Raw genomic sequence first — 16,744 nt, 5'->3', positions numbered from 1 at the left:
CTGTTTCTGCCTTTAAGTCCTGTCTTAAAACCTACCTCTTTGAACCCATCTATTGTGACCTTTCCCTCCCCCCCCGCCCCCCAAACACACTGTTAGTTGATGCACCAAACCACACTCCTGCGACGCTTACATTTACAAGGACCCATTTTGTCTTAAATCTGAGACATTGAAAGATGCTAGATAAATGCAAGTTGTGGTTGATTTGTGAAAAAGTCATGAATTCAGTCTTAATTTGGAAGCCAGTTTTCTGCAGTTCCTAAAAAGACCCGAATTTAAACATTTTAAAAACAGCCTGTCAGCTCGCGCTGTCCTGGTCGCTGTTGTCAATTGTGCAGTGACTGGCAAGGAGACCATAGCATCCAGAGACTGGGGGTTGACAAGAGCTGAATCTTAATCGTTAAAGGTTTTGCACAGCAGCTCACAGGAAACAGCAGCTAAGGGGACGCTGAGGGAAACCACAGGAACCATGTGCAAGGTAAGCGGAAGATCTTCAGTGAAACAGAACAGGAACTGAGGCAGCGAGGGGAAGGTGGAGGAAAGAAACAGGGTGAAGGAGAAAGAGAGAAACCAGAGTGGGAGGAACACCAACCGTAGAAACGATGGATGAAACTCGAGAGAGGTACGTGGACCTGAATAAGGTTAAAGGCAGTAATTGAGCAAAGAACCATCTAAAATCAATCTTTTAAATTAACTACTTCAGAGCAATTATCTGTGAAGTGTTTGATATTATGGGATGTCCTCCCAACGTGAAAGGCGGTATGTTGGGATTTCTGATCCCATAGTTCGAAATATAACTTGACAATCAAATATAGTGTAGCAAGGTTTATTATGAACAGAATGAACACAACAAGCATTAACAAGTTACTACAAATGTCTAACAAATGATACGACCAGTCTGTGTAGACAGTTACACAACGTCACAGAACATCTTCCTTGTAATCCTTAAAGGGGCCTCTCCACACTACAACAACAACAACAACAAGATTCCATTTATAAAGCGCCTTTCACGTCAGGAGGACGTCCCAAGGCGCTGCACAGTTGGGTCATGACCCGAGCAGGGGGGAAATGGTCAGGGTGAGGGGAGGGAAGGGAGGGAGCGAGGAGGGGGGAAATGGTCAGGGTGAGGGGAGGGAAGGGAGGGAGCGAGGAGGGGGGAAATGGTCAGGGTGAGGGAAGGGAGGGAGCAAGGAGGGGGAAATGGTCAGGGTGAGGGGAGGGAAGGGAGGGAGCGAGGAGGGGGAAGAGAGTCGAGAGGGGAGCTGAAGGCACGGTCAAAGAGAAAGGTTTTGAGACCGGCCTTGAAGGAGGAAAGGGAGGAAGCGGCGAAGGCACTGGGGGATGGAGTTCCAGAGCCTGGGGGCTGAGAGGCTGAAGGCCCGACCACCGATGGTAGGGCGGTTGGGGCGGGGGACGTGGAGCAGACCGGAGCCAGAGGAACGGAGGGTACGGGCAGGTAGGTAGGGGGATAGTAGGTTGGAGAGGTAGGAGGGAGCAAGGCCGTGAATGGCCTTGTAGGTGAGGATGAGGATCTTGAAATCAATCCTCTGGGGGATGGGGAGCCAGTGGAGGCGAGCGAGGGTGGGAGTGATGTGGTCGCGGTGTCTGGTGCGGGACAGTACACGAGCTGCAGAGTTCTGAATGACCTGCAGCTTGTGGAGGGAGGTGGCGGGAAGGCCGGCGAGGAGAGAGTTCCCATAGTCCAGCCTTGAGGTGACAAAGGCGTGGACCAGGGTTTCAGCAGCGTGAGGGGTGAGGTAATGCCGTAGTCTGGCGATGTTCCGGAGGTGATGGAAGGCGGTGCCAGTTGTGGTGCGGATGTGAGGGAGAAAGGACAGCTCAGGGTCGAACAAAACGCCGAGGTTCCTGACTGGCTTTGAGAGGTGGAGAGTGCAGCCTTGGATGCTGATGGTGTCAGCGCCTGAGGTGCGGAGGCGCTGACGTGAGCCAATCAGGAGGGCCTCGGTTTTTCGCACGTTGAGCTGAAGAAAGTTGTCTCTCGTCCAGGACTCGATGTCGGACAGGCAGCTGTCAGGACATCGGTGGTCGTGGAGTTGAGAGTAGAGGAGGAAAGGTAGAGTTGGGTGTCATCCGCATACATGTGGAAGTTAACTCCATGTCTGCGGATGATGTCACCGAGGGGGAGCATATAGAGGGTGAAGAGGAGGGGACCGAGGACAGAGCCCTGAGGGACACCACATGAGACAGTACGGGGGGTGGAGGAGAAGCCATTCGTTGAGACAAAGTGAAGACGGTGAGAAAGGTACGACCTAAACCATTCAAGGACAGTGCCTTGAAGGTTGAGGTGGGAGGACAAGCGGTGGAGTAGGATAGCGTGGTCGACCGTATCGAATGCTGCCGATAGGTCGAGGAGGACGAGGAGACAGAGGGAGCCCTGGTCACAGATGGTCAGGATATCATTGGTGACCTTGACCAGGGCAGTTTCTGTGCTATGGGCAGCACGGAAACCTGACTGAAGGGGTTCAAAAAGAGAATGGGTGGAAAGGAAAGAGCGCAGTTGGGAGGCGACAACTCTTTCCAAGACCTTGGAGAGAAAGGGGAGGTTGGAGATGGGCCGGTAGCTTGATAGCTGCGACGCATCAAGGGAGGGTTTTTTCAGGGTGGGCGTGATGATGGCAGTTTTTAATGGAATGGGGACAGAGCCAGAGGAGAGGGACAGGTTGATGATGTCAGTGATATGTGGGGCAAGAAAGTGGAGCTGGGAGATAAGGAGTGGAGTGGGGATGGGGTCAAGGGAGCAGGTGGTTGGTTTTAGGGATAGGATGAGTTCAGTGACAGAGGGTGGGGAAACGGGTACGAAGGTGTGTAGGGGAGGATGGGTAGGAGTCGGAGTGTGGGAGGGAAGGGGTGGGTGGTGGGTGGAAGTTGGAGGGGAAGTGACCGCGGAGCGGATTCCCTTGATCTTGGATTCAAGGAAATCCAGCATCTCCTCGCAGTGAAGGTTGGAGGAGATGACCTGCGCGGGGTGGCGGGGGGGACGGAGGAGTCGGGTTGTGGTGGAAAACAGTAGCCTGGGGTTGTTCTTCGCCTCCAGGATTATCCTGGAGTAGAAGGACGACTTGGCCGAGGCTAGAGTGGAGCGGTAAATTTTGAGGAGGTCCAGCCAGATTTGTCGGTGGACCGTTAGGCCAGATTTGACACAGGTGCGTTCAGCAGCCCGCACCTGGCTTTTCAGTGAGCGGAGGTGGGTGGTGTACCAGGGGGAGGAGCGGGAGTAGGAGACAGTGCGGGAAGTGATGGGGGCAAGAGTATCGAGTGTGGAGGAGAGGGTATTGTGGAGGAGGGAGAGAGGAGAAGAGGGGTCGGTGAGGGTTGAAGGCCAGAGGGAGAGGAGTTCAGAGGACTCCAAGGCATCGGTTAGGGATTGTGGGGGTAACTTCTTCCAAGGGCGGTAGAAGATGGTGGTGGGTCTGGTGGAGGTGGGGAGGGGGGTGGAGGTGGTGAAGGAGATGAAGTGGTGGTCAGAGATGGCCTTGTCGGTAATAGTGACATCCGAGACACTGAGGCCCCGGGTGATCACCAAATCGAGTGGGTGGCCGTGACTGTGAGTGGGGGAGTTTATGTGTAGGGAGAGGTTGAGTGAGGAGAGCAGGGAAGAGAAGTCTGTGGAGATGGAGCAGGAGGGGGTGAAGTGTAGGTTAAAGTCGCCCAGGATGATGAGGCGATCGGAGCAGAGGCAAAGAGATGTGAGGAGTGTTGAAATGTCAGAGATGAAGGTGGGAGAGGTTTTAGGGGGCCGGTAGAGGAGGAGGATTTTAAGGGAGAGGAATGAGGGGTGGGAGAGGGTGAGTCTAGTCTCTCTCTCTCTGGAGGCTTCCTGTTCTTTTAACTGTTCTCACCTAGTTGTGCGATAGTTATACCCTATTTCCAAGTGTCCTTCCTAGGGCCGCTCTACCCTCTCTTGATACAGTCACGTACTTAAGTTAATCAATCATTTGGTTTGGTGCCAGCCTGACTGAGTCTCTATGAGGTCTTCCCTTTGTCCTGTCTAAGATAGGAGATTGATCGGTTTATAATAATAATAATAATAATAATAATCCTTGCATTTGATATAGCGCTTTTCACGTCGGGAGGACGTCCCAAAGCGCTTCACAGAACACACTGTAAAGTGAATTGACTGTATATTTGTGGGCGAACGCGGCAGCCAAATTGCGCACAGCAATGTCCCACAAACAGTCGTAGATTGAAAATGACCAATTTATTATTGTTTTTGTTTTTGGAGGGATTATTATTAGGCGTGTTTAGGGCTGTATCTGGTTATTTTGTTTGTTTGGGGTTTTTGGAGGGATTATTATTAGGCTCTGTGTGGAGTAAGGAAACTTGCCCAAGGTTTCGCCCTCTGCCTGGAATTGAACTCAGGTCTCTCACTTGCAAAGCGAGTGCTCTAACCACTGAGCTACAGGACTCCACAAATTCTCATTAAACTACAACATCTATAATCTAACATGTATATAAATGCAATTTGTTGTTTGTTTTTGTTGTTGGTTACCATCATATCAAAGCACTTCACAGATAATTGCTCTTAGTAAAGTGCCTCAATTTTTAGGTGGGTGCATTACTCACAGCAAGTTCTGAGGGCCACACTTGCATTCTCTCACTCTGTTGACTGTCTTTCACATTCTTTAACTCTCTCTTTTGGGATATTTGGGATATCTGGGCATGTGTTTGGGATAACCCAAGTACTTATTCTGTTCGAGGATTCAGGACAGGGAGTCAAATTGCCTCAAGCCTGTTTGATAGCAGGAATAGGTGGTTTCAGGAGCAGGTGTATGTAGCATCTTGCCGTATAAGTGTGACCAAAGAGAAACCCCTTATTGTTGAGAACACATTTCCCCTCTGTCCACCTGTTGTTTGAATATTCTCAGTGGACACACACTTTTTAATAATTTTTAAAAAATGTTATTGCAAAGTTGTTTGTTCAGCAGAAGACATTGCAAATACCAGGATGTCTGCTGTTTATCCAATCTGTTTTCTTTCTCGTCTCAGAAATCTGGCTGCTCCTGTTCTGCTTTCCCGTCGACATTCCACACTCTGAGCTATCCGACAGAAATCTGGTTGAGTTCTATCCATTTGCTTCAATGCATTTCTGCCTCAATGTCGGACAATAGGTCAGATTTGCCATTTATAGAATTTCTCTGCACAGAAGGGGCCTTTCAGCCTGTTTGTGCCACTGCTATCCTTTTTTTTCTAATACATCCTGTTTTTATATGAATCGTCCTTCTAGGTTTCTCCCCAGATATTAACAACTAACAACAAATTGCACTTACACAGTGCCTTTCACGATGGGAGAACATCGCATGGCAATGGACAATGAGGGTTTTGCACCCGTGTTGCAGGCTGGGATCATTGAGGGGTGGAAGGCAAGGTTGATGGAGGAGGGAAGATGACTGAAGAACACAGTCAAAAAGGAAGGTCTTGAGATGAGCGTGGATGGAGGCAAGGGAGTGGGTGAGCTGGAGGAGCAATATCGTAGAGGGCCTGGGGTTTAAAAGACAGTTGAGAATCAAATAAGGCACCAAGATTCCATACTGGCTCGATGAGGTGGAGAGTGCATCCATGAATAGTGATGCCATCAGCACCTGAGGTGAGGGGTAGCTGACGGGAGCCAAGCTGGAGAGTCCCAGTCTTGTAGACATTCAACTGTAGAAAATTGGCTCTCATCCAGGACTTGATGTCTGACAATCATTCGGGACAAATGGTTCTGGACTTGAAGGTGGAGGCAGAGGGATAGAGTTGGGTGTCATCTGCATACATGTGAAAGTTAACCCCATGTTTGTTGATGATATCCCCGAGCGGGAGCATGTAAATATTAAAAAGGAGAGGACTGAGGACATAGACAGGGGAACACCACATGCAACGGTGTGAATGCTGGAGGAGAAACCATTGGTGGACACAAAGAAGTGGAGACTTTTGGAAAGTTAAGAATGGAATCAAGTATGGGCAAAGCCATGAAGATGGAGCTGAGAGGAGAGGTCGTGAAAAAGAATAGAATGGTCAACAGTGTCAAAGGCAGCAGAGGGATCCAGAAGAATGAGGAGACAGAGGTAGCCATGGTCATAAATAAACAGGATGTAATTTGTAACTTTGAATAAGGCTGTCTCTTTACTAAGGGCAGCATGGAAACAAGATTGAAGGGGTTCATACAGGGAGTGGCGGGAGAAGAAAAAGCGAAGCTGGAAAGCAATGACTTGGAAAGAAAGGGAAGGTTGGAGATGGGTCAGTAGTGTGACAAGATAAGGTCAAGGGAAGGTTTTTTGAGGATGCGGAGGATGACGGCTATTTTTAAGGTGCATTCAGCAGCACAAACTCGAGTGACTTGAGGGAGTGGAGGTTGCTGGTGGACCAGGGGGTCTTTCAGGAGCAGGAGGTGGTGTGGGAAGGGATGGGAGCACTGGTGTCAAGGATAGCAGAGAGGGAGTTGTGGAGTGACTGAGAAAGTAAGATCATTATGGAAAGAGGCCCAGAGGGGTAGGAGTTAGGATGACTCAAGCGTGGCAAAGACGGAGTGGAGGGTGATTTGTTTCCAGGGGTGGTAGGAGATAGAAGTGGGTTGAGTGGCAGGAAGAGGGATGGAAGAGTTAAGCAAGATGAAGTAATGGCCCAAGATGGCTTTATCGGTGATGGAGATGGAGAGGCCCTGGGTAATTACCAGGTCGAGGGGTGATCATGGATGTGAGTGATGGAGTTAATGTGGAGGGACAGGGTGTGAGAGGAGAGAAGGGAGGAGAAGTCAGCAGAAGTAGAACAAGTAGTGGTGAAGTGCTTGGTTGTAGCCACCCAGAGTTTGAAGTCGCCCAGGATGAGGAGGTAGAGGAACAGAGGCAGAGGAAGATAGGACGGTCTGACAGAAAAGTGGAGGAGGGTTTAGGGTGATGATAAATTAGAAGGATTTTAAGGGAAGCATTGGAGGGATTGTAAAGAGTAAGGTGTTCAAAGGAGGGGAAGGGTCTGAAGAAGGGGAAAAACCCAGAGAAGACCTGGAGATGACAGCTACACCACTGCCCAGGTGGGATAGCCTCTGTGGGGATGAAGGTGTCACCTGGGGTTATCCAGGTTTAAATGAGGGTGAGGATGTCAATGTTTTCATTGACAATGAGATCATGGATGGTAAGAGCTTTATTGGAGAGCACAGACATTTTGTAGAGTGATGAGGAGGGGACAGGCAGCAGAGGGGTTTGCAGGACAAGAAGGGGGATGATTGACAGTAAGGGTGAGAATGTGGAGGAGAGGTTTGCTCCCAGGGGCTGGGGCCAGTGGGGCTTGTGGTGAAAATGGGGTATGGAGCTGTCAGAATGGTTGCTGTTGGACAGCCAATGGCACATGCCACTCTGAGTCCAATGGAAGCTTCCCAGGCTGGAACAGAGGAAGGTTGTGGGACGGTCCAGAAGGGAGAGGCAGTAAGGAGGATGGTAAAAGAGGAGGGGGGATTTTGGGGGTCAGAGGCTCGGGTCAGAGGGAGTAGCCAAAGTGCACCCACCAAGACTAGGAGTAGCCGTTCAGGGAATCAGCAAGGCCATGATCAGCCCACTGGCATTGGTGGGCTAAGGAGAGCAACACAGAGGGGTAAGAGAGCCTAAAGTGCTGGGAACAGAGCACATTATATTAATGTATATTGCCCACAAAATATATAGTCAATTTATTTTACAGTATATCCTGTGAAACTCTTTGACTCGTCTCAAAGAGGTGATAAGGTTCTATATCAAATGCAAGATTTATTATTATTATTATTCTAACAACAATTTAATTTATGGTTAATTGACTAGCACCTCCTTCCCCCGTTGCACCGAATTCCCACTCTCACCAAATTTCTGTTCCAGCAGTCCTCACTCCATTCTCAGCTCACTCTACTGGGTTCTCTGCTTGCCTTTACTGCTAAAATGCTCATCTGGGTTGCTATTGGTCTCAATAGTCACTTGTGGTGATCAATTGCAAATCCTAACAGGCCTCTGAGTGAAGACATTCTCCTTCCCCTCTCCTCTGACTCTTTTGCTGACAATCCTGAGCCTGGGCCTCCTTGCTAGCAATTTTCCAATGAAAGGAAAGCATTTTTACCTATGTTCTGTTATATCAATCAATCAAAGTCAACAGTGTGTTAGTAGTTTCTTTATTTGTTTTTCCCAACTCTCAATAAAGCACCACTCTACATCACACACGCTTTGTCCCACTCCCAGTATACTTTTATACTTCCTCTCGTTGGCTCCTCATCAATTTTCCATTTACTCCTAATTGAGTATTCAACATGCCCCTCTTCCATCTGAATTAGAGGTTAGGTGTCAATCCGGCTCTGTTTGGAGTCCAAAGGTTGTGGGTTCAAGCTACACATCGGGAATTCAAACTCAGGCTAGGCTGGCATTCTGGGGGAATGCTGCATTGTCAGAGGTGCAATCCTTTGAATGCGGTATTAAACTGAAGTCCTGTCTGCCTGTTCTGGTGGATGTTAAAGATCCTTGGCATTTTTCAAAAAGAGAGAAGAGTGTTTTCTCTCCTGGTTGTCCTGGCCAACATTCCGCAAATGAAATGGGTCACTCACTCCATGGCTGTTTGTGAATCATTGCTGTGTGCAAATTTGCGACTACATTTCGCCCACAAAATACACAGTCATTGCACTTTACAGTATATCCGGTGGGTCGCTTTGAGAGGTCTCGATGATGTGATAAGTCGCTCTTATCAGATGCGATGATTACTAATATATTACTATTTGAAAAGAGAAGGGAGTGGTTTCCTTGTTTCCTGAACAACAAACCCCAGCCAAAAATGCTCAGTCACTTGAAGCAAGAAGACTGAATTAGAAGGAAGTAATAAGAGCTTTAAAAAAATCACCTCTTAACCAATTTAAATGTTGACTAATTTAGTTTCTGGTTTCTTCCTGCTGATTTCATAGCAATTTATTAGAAATTATGACGAAATATCTGTGGCCCAATTCCTTGTGAAAGGCTAATTGCATCACAGTTTTCTTTGTGGTTATTGTTGAGACAGGAATTGCATCATGTTACAGACTGTATAACCGTGTCAAAACTCTCATTACTCAATAAGAATAAAGAACATAAAGGCAATCCGGGAACCTTAGAGAACAGAAGAATCTCAGTTCTATGCAGTTTTTTTAATTTCTATTCACTGGCAAGAAAAGGTCACTTATTAATGGAGCACCAATAAAGGACAGAGAGCAGAGCAAGGAGCTACAGGAGAGGTAGGCTGCTGGGTAGTTACATTGTGGTCTTGGGAGAGGTGACAAAACAATCATGGGCAGAGATTTCACAGCTACTGAGCAGAACATGAACTTTACACAATGACATACTGACATAGCTCCCCCCCATAGTTATGCACTAACCGACTGAATTCCCCCCCACCCTCACCCCCGTAGTCACACCCTGATTAACAGAAGCTCCCCTCTGTGTCCCAGTCGATCTATAATCTTTGTGATGTTGTGTGTGAAGCACTGTGATGCTGTGCGTGCTGAGAAATTGGGACTTTTGAAACCAAATAAGCCAACCTGTAGGTGAATAGACTGGGGATAGGGAATGTTGGTCACTGGTTACAGCTGACAATCAGGGCATCTCTGAGAATTTTTCTCAAGAGATAGAGTGGGCTGAGTAAAGTCTGTTATGGGGTGGGTTGTCTGTGATGGATGACCCTTTTTCTTTGCCTGCTTTATTTTGTTTCTCATGTTACATGACACTAAACTAGGTGGGAGAGTAAGCTCTGAGGATGATGCAAAAAGATTGCAACAAGATTATAGATAGGGTAGGGGAGTGGACGAGTAGGTGGCAGATGGAATTTAATGTGGGGAAGTGTGAAGTTATTCACCTCGGTAACAAAAATAGAAACACAGATTATTTTCTAGAGGGGAAGAGATTAGATAGTGTTAGTGTTCAGAGGGATTTGGGTGTCCTTGTACACCAGTCTCAAAAAGTTAGTTTGCAGGTGCAGCAGTGACTAAGAAGGCGAACGGCATGTTAGCGTTCATTGCAAAAGATTTAGAGTACAAGAGTAGGGAAGTGTTGCTGCAACTGTATAGGGCTTTGGTGAGACCGCACCTGGAGTATTGTGTGCAGTTTTGATCTCCTTATTTAAAAAAGGACATACTTGCCCTAGAGGGGGTGCAGCGTAGATTCACTCGGTTAGTTCCTGGGATGAGGGGACTGACCTATGAGGATAGGCTGAATAAACTAGGGCTGTATACCCTAGAGTACAGAAGAATTAGGGGAGATCTTATCGAAACATATAAGATTCTTAAAGGGCCGGATAAAGTAGACACAGAGGGACTGTTTCCCCCGGTAGGAGAATCTATAACCAGGGTCACAGTCTTAAAATTAAGGGTCAGCCTTTTAGTACAGAGTTGAGGAAACATTTCTTCATTCATAGGGTAGTGAATTTATGGAATTCACTCCCCCAGAAGGCTGTAGATGCTCAGTCCTTGAACATCTTCAAGGCTGAGAATGATAGATTTTTTAAAAAATAGAGGGATTAGGGGATATGGGGATAGGGCAGGTAATTAGAGTTAGGTCTGAAGATCAGCCATGATCTGATCGAATGGCGGGGCAGGCTCGAGGGGCCGAATGGCCTACTCCTGTTCCTAATTCTTATGTTCTTACAGTTTTGTCCTTTTATTGTTGTTGAGATGAATTGAGATACTGATGCACAGAGCTCTCTGTCCAGGCACATTCCGCTGCATGAGAACTGAACTAATGTAACTAACCTTGAATGGTTAATTACCATTTAAGGAAAGATGTAAAATCAATAGAAAGAGTGGAGTGCAGATTCACCAGGATCTTACCAACAAAGGGGTGAATTGAGAAGTTAAGAAGAGCTGAAAGGGTTAATAGGAGATTCCCATTAGCAGTGTGAGGCGGGCGGGGTGTGTGCAGTGTGGGTGGGGGCTGTGCGCGTGCAGCGTGAGGGGGGGGTGCGTGCAGCGTGAGGGGGGGGCTGTACACGTGCAGTGTGAGAGGGGAGTGCGTGCAGCGTGAGGGGGTGGGAGTGTGTGCAGCGTGAGAGGTGAGTGCGTGCAGTGTGAAGAGGGGTGGAGTGCGTGCAGCGTGAGGGGGGTGTGTGCATGCAACGTGGGGGGGGGAGTGCGCGCAGCGTTGAGGGGGGCTATGCGTGCAGCGTGTGAGGGGGTGCGTGCAGCATGGGGGAGGGGGCGCGTGGGGGAAGGGTGTGCGTGCAGCGTGGGGGTGCTGAGCGTGCAGCGTAGGGGGGGGTGTGCGTGCAGCGTGGGGGGGGTGCGTGCAACGCGGGGGGTGCGTGTGCAGCGTGGGGGAGAGGGGGAGTGCGTACAGCATGGGGGGGTCTGAGTGCAGCGTGGGGAGGGTGTACGTGCAGCGTGGGGCGGGATGTGCGTGCAGCGGGGAGGAAGGTGTGCAGCGACGAGCGGGGTGTGCAGCGGGGTGCGCAGCGGGGAGCGGGGTGCGCAGCGGGGAGCGGGGTGCGCAGCGGGGAGCGGGGTGCGCAGCGGGGAGGGGGGTGCGCAGCGGGGAGGGGTGTGAGCAGCGCGGGGTGGTGTGCAGTGGGGAGGGGGGGTGCAGCGGGGAGGGGGGTGTGCAGCGGGGAGCGGGGTGTGCAGCGGGGTGCGCAGCGGGGAGCGGGGTGCGCAGCGGGGAGCGGGGTGCGCAGCGGGGAGGGGGGTGCGCAGCGGGGAGGGGGGTGCGCAGCGGGGAGGGGGGTGCGCAGCGGGGAGGGGGGTGTGCAGAGGGGAGGGGCGAGTGAAGCTTATGCCATAAGTCAAGATATTCAATCACGAAAAATCTGGAAGCACACCTGATCAAACACGGACTGACCTAGATTATTGGGAGTGTTCGGGGCGAGGGAGGACACTTCTTGATGGCTCTGCACTGCTGTATAGTGCATTGTGCATTACGGGAGTCTAACTAAAACTGCATAGCGTGCCATTCAGAGCTACTACAACAACAACAACTTGCACTTAGAAGGAGCCCTCCACTCAGGGTAGTGTCTCAGAGCGCTTAATAGTGGCGGAGCCTGACTTTGAGCCAGGGGTTGGGGGGATGTGACTGTAAGCACTGTCTCACAATCGCTGGGCAGAGCACTGCATTGTTAGACACAGTGACTTTCAGCTGAGTTAAACTGAGGTCCTGTCTGCCTGCTCTGACGGTTCTTAAGATCAAAGATTGGAAAAGAAAAGGGAATACTACCACTGAGTCAGGTAGAGATGGACACATAACACACGTCCGCCCTCCACCTACCCCCTCCATGGACCAATCCAGCCCCCAGCATGGTCAGTTATGAAGATTGTGGTCTTTGCTGTGGTCAAATACCACAGAATCAAGTTAAATATTAGAAAGTCAAGAGTAACAAGGGAAATCATGCAGAACTTCTTTTCATGCAAATGGTAATGGACCTGTGGAATAAGTTACCAGGAAAGAGCATTGAAGCAAGGTAGATAAATAGGTTCAAAAGGCCTCCACACTTCCTGCATCATTGTCCTGGCCAATAATCCCCCAAATAAAACTGGTCGCTCCCTCCATGGCTGTTTGTGAGACATTCCTGTTCGCAACTGGCTGCTGTATTTCACCTACAAAATACATAGTCAATCCATTCTACAATATATTCTGTGAACACTTTAAGACATCTCAACAATGTGATAAGGCGCTATATCAAATGCAAGAATTAATATCCCGTGAAGCACTTTGAGATATCTTTGCAACGTACAACAACAACTTTCATTTATATAGTGCCCTCCACGCAGGTGGCCCCTCAGTGTACTTAACAATGGCAGCGCCTCAGGCCGAATCAGAGGTGGGGTAAGGTAGTTGTAGGCACAGACGAAGTGGAAGGTCTTCAGGCGTGACCTAAGATGGGGAAGGAGGGGGCGAGGCAACGAGGTTGAGGGAGGGAGTTCCAAAGTTTCGGGGCATAGTGGCTGAAGGTACGGCCGCTGATGGTGGAATAGAGGATTCGGGGGACGTGGAGGAGGCCGAACCCAGTAGAGCGGAGGCAGCGGATACTGGTGTGGGGAGAGAGGAGATTGGAGAAATAGGGGGTGCCAAGGAATGGAGGGAGTTAAACACTAGAGTGAGGATCTCAAAGTCCATCCGCTCTGTGACAGAGAGCCAGTGGAGTTTGGCAAGGACTGGAGTAATCGGTGTACGAAGTTCGGTGCGGGTGAGAATCCAGGCGGCGGAATTTTGAATTAACTGAATTGTATGAATAGTGGAGGAGGGGAGACTGGCGAGGAGGGCATTAGAGTAGTCCAGCCGAGATGTGATAAAGGTTTGGACAAGGGTTTTGGCAGCTTTTGGGGTGAGATATTGTCGGAGACAGGCAGTGTAGCGGAGGTGGAAGAAAGCATTGCTGGTCAGGCATTGGACGTGGATGAGGAAGTATAACTGGGAATCGAACCTGATGCCTAAGTTGGGCACAGGTTCAAAGAGTTTTAAGGACAGGTCGGGTAGGTTGAGGAGGTCAGAACTGTGGCACAGAAGACATCGGTGGGAGCCAAAGTGTATGGCTTCCGTCTTGTTGACGTTTAACTGCAGGAAATTTTCACTCATCCAGCTCTTGATGTCCTGCAGATAAGCTGATAGAACATCGAGGGACTGGAGGTCGCAGCTAGAGGTGGAAAAGTAGAGTTGAGTGTCATCCGCATATATGTGGAAGTTAACCCCGTGTCTGTGGATGGCATCGCTGAGAGGGAGCATATAGATGAGGAAGAGAAGGGGGCCAATGATAGATCCTTGGGGTACCCCTCAGGTGACTGTCTGGAAGTGAGAAGAAAAGTCATTTGCAGAAATGTAGTGCTGGCAGTTTGTAAGGTAGGACTCAAACCAAAGGAGTGCGGTTCCACTATGGTGGATGATGGAGGAGAGGTGGTGGAAGAAGATGGCATGATCGACTGTGTCGAATGCAGTGGAGAGGTCCAGGAGGACAAGGAGGCAGAGGGAGTCCTGGTCACAGATAGAGAGGATATCGTTTGTGACCTTCACAAGTGCTGTCTCTGTACTGTGGGCAGGGCGGAAACCAGACTGGGAGAGGTTCGAGTAGGGTGTGGAGGGAGGGATGTGTGTGAAGTTGATTGGCAACAACGCATTCCAGAGCTTTGGCTAGGAAGGGCAGGTTTGAGATAGGGCGGTGGTGGCTGAGGTTGGACGGATCAAGGGTAGGTTTTTTAAGGAGCGGGGTGATGACCGTGGTTTTGAGAGGGGTTGGGACTGATCCTGAGGAGAGAGACAGGTTAATAGTGTCTGCCAGTAGTGGGCAGAGGAGAGGGAGCTGTGTGATCAGCAGTTGGGTGCGAAGGGAGTCGAGGCAGCAGGTAATGGGTTTCATTATGGGATGGTGGATGAGAGGGAGGAAGGAAAGATGGGGTAAATGAATGTACGATGGGGGCTGTGGTAGGAGTTGAGGGCCGTAATGGGAGTGTTGGATGTACAGTATATCAAATGCAAGGATTAGTATTAGTAATGGTGGTGGTATTGTTATCGATAAGGATCTATTATAGATTTCTTTGCCATTCAACCACCCTGCCAACACCAGCAATTGGAATGACAATCAACCAGGTGGAAGCCTGGATACTCATTATGTCATTGGCAGGGATTGTTGAGATGGATGCTCGCTATGTCATTGGGAGGTACTGCTGAGATTGTTGGGCAGACAAGGTTAAGGGAAAGCAATTAGAGGTTTTCAACATTGTAAATTATTTTGATCAGGTAAATAGAGACAACTCCCATCAATTGGCTGCAATACAATACACTGTATACAGTTACATAAAGTGAGTTACATAGAGTGGATGACAAGGAAATGGGCCATTCAGCCCAACTAGTCTATGCCGGTGTTTATACTCCAATACGAGCCCCCACCCTCCTAATCCTCTGTCCTACATCCATTCTCCATTCCATTCCATTCTCCCTCATGTGTGCATCAAGCTTTCTCTTAGATACATTGCTTTTAAACATATTTATTATTATATTTATTAGTACAGTAAACCTCACATAAGTCATATCAGTTGGGACCATACATTTAATATGACTTATGCAAAGTATGAGTTATGTAAAACTTGCATATGTTGTATCATATCATATATAAAGTTATGTATAAGTTGGATTTTATATGACTTACATGTAACAAATACCCAAGAACTGAATTGACTGTGTCTTTTTTTCTATTAACTATGGGCTTGTGTGTGTGTTCTGTATATGTTTGAGTGACTGTATTAACTCTGGCTATTGTTTCAAATGTGCGAGTGCATGAAATCTAGAATATTGTGTGTTCTGCACATACGCACATGTTCTTCACTTCCTCTCCAGCTACTGTATTGCGTGCACGAGGGATAGTGATGTGTACACACATTACAAGTAAAAGCTGGGAGCCATTCACACGAACAACTCCCTTCAAGAAAAGTTACCATGATAATGGTAGCGAAGAAGGAAAACATCAGGAGTGGGGGAAGGGGGGAGATTTAAACCAACTGAGCAAAAACAAGAGAAACTGAATTATCAATCACTTTTTAAGAAAATAGTCAGACACAAACCTTCAATTCACTCTGCATGATCTTCCCCATTTAATGTTTGTGGTTTCAAATTAAATTTGGAGGCAATGTCATTCTTTTTCATTTCATAGAATTATACAGCAGAGAAAGAGGCCATTTGGCCCATCATGTCCATGCCGGCTCTTTGTCAGCTGTCCAAATTAAGCCCATTCCCCTGCTCTCCCCACAAAGTCCTGCAAATTTAGCCTCCCCAAATATCTATCTACTTCTCTCTTGAAAGTTGTTATCGCATTCGCTGAAAGTTGTTATTGAATTGTCCTTTCAGGCAATGCATTCCAGATCCAAACTCGCTGTGTGAAACAATTTCTCCTCACCTCCCCTCTGATTCTTTTGACAACTATTTTAAATCTATGTCCACTGGTTACTGACCCACCACCAGTAGAAACACTTTCTCCCAGTTCATCCTATCGAATCCCCGTATAATTTTGAGCACCTCTATTAAATCTCCCCTTAACCTTCTCTGCTCAAGGAAAATAATCCTAGCTTCTCTAGCCTCTCCGCATAAGTAAAGTCCCTCATTCCTGGTACCATCCTGGTAAATCTCCTTTGCACTCTCTCCAATGCCTTGACATCCTTCCTAAAGTGTGGGGCCCAGAACTGAACACAGTCTCTCGCTGAGGCCTAATCCCTGTTTTTTAAAGGTTCATCATAACTTCCTGACTTTTGTAATCTAAGCCTCTATTTATAAAGCCAAGTATCCCGTATGCTTTTTTTAAAAAAAAACAGGTTTACCTACCTGTGCTGCCACCTTCAAAGATTTACTTATATGAACCCTCAGGTCTCTCTGTTCCTTCACCCCTTTAAGATTGTACCATCAGCGTATATCGTCTCTCCTCATTCTTCCTCCCAAAATGCATCACTTTGCATGTTTCCACATTAATCTTCATCTGCCCCCTGTCTGCCCATGTTACCAGTCTGTCTATGTCCTCCTGCAGTCTGCTACTGTCCTCCTCACCTTTTACTACTTTTTCTAGCTTAGCATCATCTGCAAATTTGGAAATTGTACTCCCTATACCCAAGTCCAGGTCAGTTATATAGATCAAAAGGAGCAGTGGTCCCAATACCGATCCCTAGAGGGCATCACTGCTCACTTCCCTCCAGTCAGAAAAACAACCGTTCACCACCACTCTCTGCTTTCTGTCTCCCGGACAGTTCTGTATCCGCTGCCACTGTCCCTTTAATACCGTGGGATTCTATTTTGCTCACAAGTCTCTTATGTGGTAG

The 16,744-nt window shown here is 48.4% G+C and overlaps 1 protein-coding gene across 3 annotated transcripts in view; it reads left to right on the top strand.

Moving 5' to 3' along the window:
* The first annotated feature begins 342 nt into the window (after positions 1-342).
* LOC103176599 (solute carrier family 26 member 6) overlaps positions 343-16,744 on the top strand; it is a 76,348-nt gene continuing 59,946 nt past the window's right edge. For all 3 annotated transcript variants that reach the window (XM_007890242.2, XM_007890241.2, XM_007890238.2), the window contains exon 1: positions 343-619. In XM_007890242.2, the coding sequence (XP_007888433.1) occupies positions 600-619 (20 nt within the window). In that variant the 5' untranslated portion in view covers positions 343-599. The remainder of the gene's footprint in view (positions 620-16,744) is intronic.

The sequence above is a fragment of the Callorhinchus milii genome, unplaced genomic scaffold (genome assembly GCF_018977255.1).
Source record: "Callorhinchus milii isolate IMCB2004 unplaced genomic scaffold, IMCB_Cmil_1.0 Scaffold12, whole genome shotgun sequence".
NCBI lineage: Eukaryota > Metazoa > Chordata > Chondrichthyes > Chimaeriformes > Callorhinchidae > Callorhinchus > Callorhinchus milii.
The sequence above is the reverse complement of the archived record's forward strand: the minus strand, read 5'-3'. Positions and strand labels throughout refer to the sequence as shown.